Source organism: Otolemur garnettii, unplaced genomic scaffold (assembly GCF_000181295.1).
Source record: "Otolemur garnettii isolate 467f Iridium unplaced genomic scaffold, OtoGar3 scaffold00043, whole genome shotgun sequence".
NCBI classification, from domain to species: domain Eukaryota; kingdom Metazoa; phylum Chordata; class Mammalia; order Primates; family Galagidae; genus Otolemur; species Otolemur garnettii.
In genome coordinates, this window is record NW_003852438.1 from 10,780,084 (window position 1) to 10,784,729 (window position 4,646).

The 4,646-nt window shown below is 47.0% G+C and overlaps 1 protein-coding gene across 2 annotated transcripts in view; it reads right to left on the reverse strand.

Moving 5' to 3' along the window:
• CS (citrate synthase) overlaps nucleotides 1–2,248 on the reverse strand; it is a 39,192-nt gene extending 36,944 nt beyond the window's left edge. For both annotated transcript variants that reach the window (XM_012805573.2, XM_012805574.2), the window contains exon 1: nucleotides 2,024–2,248. In XM_012805573.2, the coding sequence (XP_012661027.1) occupies nucleotides 2,024–2,065 (42 nt within the window). In that variant the 5' untranslated portion in view covers nucleotides 2,066–2,248. The remainder of the gene's footprint in view (nucleotides 1–2,023) is intronic.
• Between the last annotated feature and the right edge of the window lie 2,398 nt (nucleotides 2,249–4,646).

Consider the following 4,646-nt stretch of genomic DNA (forward strand, 5'->3'; position numbering starts at 1 on the left):
AAAAAAAAAAAAAAAAAAAAAGAGTAAAAGCCTTCTAATGACTTTCAACTTACGGGTTTCTAGATCATCAAGTCTACCACTTAATAGAAGAGTAAAGAAAGGGCAGCACCTGTGGCTCAAAGGCCAGAAGTGGTGGGTTCAAACCCAGCACCAGCCAAAACCTGCAAAAAACAAAAAGAGTAAAGAAAATAGTGATATGGCTGGGCATGGTGGCTCACTTGAGCTCACAAGTTCAGTTCAACACCAGCTGAACAAAAGCAAGACTGTGTTTCTACTAAAAATCAGTCTGAAGCAAGAGGATCGCTTGAGCCCAAGAGTTGGAGGTTGCTATGAGCTATGACACCATAGTACTTTACCCAGGGCAAGAGCTTGAGACCATCTCAAAAAAAAAAAAAAAAAAAGAGGGCGGTGCCTGCAGCTCAAAAGGGTAAGGCACAGGCCCCATATGTTGGAGGTGGTGGGTTCAAACCCAGCCCTGGACAAAAACTACAAAAAAAAAAAAAAAAAAGAAATAATACCAAAATTATGTAGTCCTGTTATCCTAAAAGTGTTCTGAACTTCCCAAGGACTTTTAAGAGACAAAATTAATTCAAAAGGCAAATCCAAACATTTTTTCAAATTCATTGTAGAGGGTCAACTATCTGGTCTGGGTTAGCAGTTGTGGAATGAGCTAATTATAGTATTGCCTCTTCTGCCAAAACACCATCTAGAACTTGCTGCATTTCCCAAGAGATTTCCTTACCCTGTTCCCTGGCAGCAGCATAAGCCACAGTCAAGACAAGTATCTTCCAATGATCAGCCTCTACCTTGCTGCTGGGTGGCTGGAAGAACCTCAAGGTAAATAGTCCTATAGGTTTCACTTTATCTCTAAACGTGGCACACCAAAACCATTCTAAGGCTCTTCTTCCCTTCAGGTACTGGCAGCTTTAAACTGTCTGCTGAAGAGAAATTTTAAGTTCTTTGCAAAAAGTCAAGGTCACTTGTGGGACTGTCCTGGCTTGGATGAGAGGGCCAGGACTCCCTCAGCATAGCAGTTTCTCTGTTTAAAGGGCCAAGTTATCTATAACCAAAAGTACTGGCAATTTGAAATTGGAGGCACCATTACCTACAACAGTACTTCTAGGATCCAAAAATTAGCCAAAAGGTAATTGTCAAGGGTCCTGAAGAATCACAGGAAAAACCTGGACAGACTTAAGATAAACAGCAACACCTGGAAGAGTAAGGAGTATGACTGGTCACGTGACCTTGGCATTACTACCTCTTTCAGAGTATCTTCATTTATTGGCCTGCAGTTTGGTGGAACCACCTTTCTGGCTCTTTCTCCAATCATATGTGATAATCATGCAGGAGGTTTTTACTGAAGTGCTCCACCCTACCCAAGCTCCTCCTATATATAAAGAGTAAGTGCAAACGTCCCAAGGACAAAGAGGACCTGAGGGTCTCACTTTTTTCTTTTCTTTTTTCAGCAGAAACTGCTACAGGGTGCTTACTAAAGGATTAAATAATTGGCTTAGAGAAACGAAAACAAGCAGTTTAGGAACAAGGCCCTTCCCACAAAGCAAAAGACGAAAGTAGCCATTGATCAGCTCTGGCCCAGAAGACAGGGTGCATACATCTCTTCACCTTTGCCACCCGTTTTACCTCTTACCCCCGCCCTAACAGACCTTTCCCTAACTCCCGCGGAACACACATCTGTTCTCTACCAGCGGCTCGGCCCCTTTCTCCAGGGTAACGCGTCTCTCCCCTTCCGCCTGAGACACACCGAGTCACTGCAGGGTCGGGCCTGTTCACCCGCCGGAGACCGCAGGCCGGGAGCGGGCGGCGTTCAGCTCACCCCCGGCGCCGGAAAGGAAGCACAGCACATGGCCCTGGGAGCTGTACGCAGGGCTGGCGGCCGGCCCGGCGCAGGGCTCTTTAAGGCGCGCAGGGTGCGCTCAGATGTGGGAGGGAGACCCCGGCGCCGGAGGCCTGCGGTCGCCTCTGCCCCACCCTGGATGGGACGCTCCCTTCCCGAGTTACTCACCTTGGCTTCCAAGAGCCGGGCGGCCGCAGTGAGTAAAGCCATGGCGGGCGAGCTCCAGGACCTGGCGGGGAGGGAAGGAAGGGAGAGAGCAGACAGGAACGGGAGCCGCCGGCGCTGCACCAGAGGCCACGCCAACCCGTGGACAAGGTTGAAAGGAGGCGGCTCGGAGAGAGGGTAGACGAACCGGCGTCGGCGCCCAGCCCCGGGTCCTCGGCGAGGCCCCGCCCACTGCCCGAAATACCGGCCTGTCCCTCTCGGGGGACTCGCCCAAGGCTCGGCCATTGGTCCAATGAGAAGTGGGGCGGGACCCGAGCCTTTGACAGCGGTTGTGGCTGGGCGGATTGGTTCGACCGGATTAGGCTAATTAAGGGTAGATGGGCTGCAGGAGGCGGGGTGTAGGTGGCTAAGCCAATGCCTGAGAATTCAGTTTACTTCTTCCTTTGCCATTAACGCATGTGAGGTTGGTCCTGAGGTGAATACCAAAGAAAAAGCTTCACCACTCAACCTTTGGTCGTTGGGAGCTAACTCCTTAATATACTATCACGGAAACCGACGATTGCCCACTCCTCCTACCCATTTGGCGCACTTTCTTGAAGAACGTCTTTGGTTAATGACTTCATGGCCACAGAGGGACATCCATGTGGACAAGAGGCTCTGGTGCCAGAGTTAGATGCTTGGTGGATATCATTTGAAGTCGGGTTTGTTCACCCGCCGGAGGCCATGGTATTATACATACTAACAGACCCGAATATTGGATGAAAACAAAAGCGGGAGCCTGAATCCAGAACTTTGTGAGATGGCAGTTATGTGAGTAATGCCGGAAATCTAAGTCTTACAAACGACCCCTTAATATTAAGTCTTACAGAGCAGGCTAGAGCCTCCGCATCCTGGGCATTAGTCTCACTGCCACTCCAGTCATGTTACCAACCCACCCTACATATAACCACAAAATTAGGAGCTGCGGACAAAACCCTCATCTAAGATCAGGCATTAGGTACTCTCTCTATTTGTTACAACACACCCATATGGCCCCTAGGCCACTTCTCCTACTTGGCTTCTGTACTCTCTTAATCTGTGCCCAGAGACCATTAAATGACCCATGGCACTGCAATGATCTTCCACACCTCAGTGATTATCAACTGGTGTGCTGCAAAAAAAATTATTTTATTTTTTGAGACAGTCTCAAGCTGTCACTCTGGGTAGAGTGCTGTGGCATCATAACTCACAGCAACCTCCAACTTGGGTTCAAGCGATCCTTTTGCCTCAGTTTTTCTATTTGTAGTAGAGACTGGGTTATAGGCTGGCCTCGGACTCGTGAGCTCAAGCAATCCACCCGCCTTGGCCTCCCAGAGTCTGCGAAAAATTTTAAAGATCATTAATGAAATTATTTTCAAAAGAAGTTCAAAGCACAGTAAATGTATTCTTTTTTTTTTTTTTTTTTTACTTTTTTTCTTTTTTGATCAACATAATTTAAGTATGCTACAGAAGTTTATAGGTTCAAGTGTGCCATGAGATTAAAAACACTGTTCTAACTCCTCTGGGTAGAGGAGACCTCAGGACACTTTGTCCCCTAATCCTGTTGTCATTGATCTAAGGGCAGAGGGGAGCTGACCCAAGGACCACAGCACCTTATCTACAAACCCCCAGCCCCAAGCGAACTGTCCTTTTATCTCACCACATAGCAGTAACAAGGTTCAGAGGTCTCAGTATCCATCTAGCCAGGTTTGGCTGAACTCTGTTTATAAAGAACTTAGTTATAGCTTGGATTTGAAAAAAGACAAAGAAAACTTTCTCTTCTAGAGTTTCCTCACATCCAGCTTCACACCTACCAACTAGAGATCCTCTGACTTAGGGATCAGATGAGTAGGTCTCAGGAAAGAACTTCATAAAGAGAAGAAGCCAGGCAATGCCCCAGAGAAGCAATGACCTCAGCTACCTCCCCGGTGACTTCAAAGCTCCAGTGATCGATATTTGCTCCCAATTTAGCATCTCATAGAGAATTTCCTCTAGAATAACCCTAGAATAGTCTGACCTGGGTCCTTCTCCCTGGTTAATTATCCACAGAGACTAGCCAGCAGTCCAGAGGACTGAACTCCAGTGCCCCAAGAGACAGCAGGTATCCTCAAGGTGAAGCTACCAAAGGAGGAATGATTATTCAATGGCCATAAGGGTAAAGTATTTTGGAGATTTAGCAACTGGAAGGAAGGTGAGGAATAGCAATACTCTGAGCCTCTTGACACTGTGGCCTGGAACCTAGTGTCATGAGGACTTCATAGACTTGTTTTGAAGTTTTCTGGTCCTGACATCCACCACTATAAGGTCAATTGGTAGGCCTAGTGATCAAAGACGCTTATTGGAATCTCCCGGAAGCTGTCTCTTTCTGAACACTGATGAGAGCTGGGGAGGTGGAGAGAATGTTAAGGGAAAAGGATTGGCATGAATAAAGCAGCCAAGAGAGCTCTAGTTCCAAATACAACTAAGTGTAAAACCACAATGCAAATGATAGTAAATAAGAAAATAAAAACCAAATACAACTAAGTGCCTGGGAACTGAGAGTGCATGTAGTGAGAAAAATACAATCAAGCTATGGCTGACGTGACACATAGGTCATATGTGACCTTTA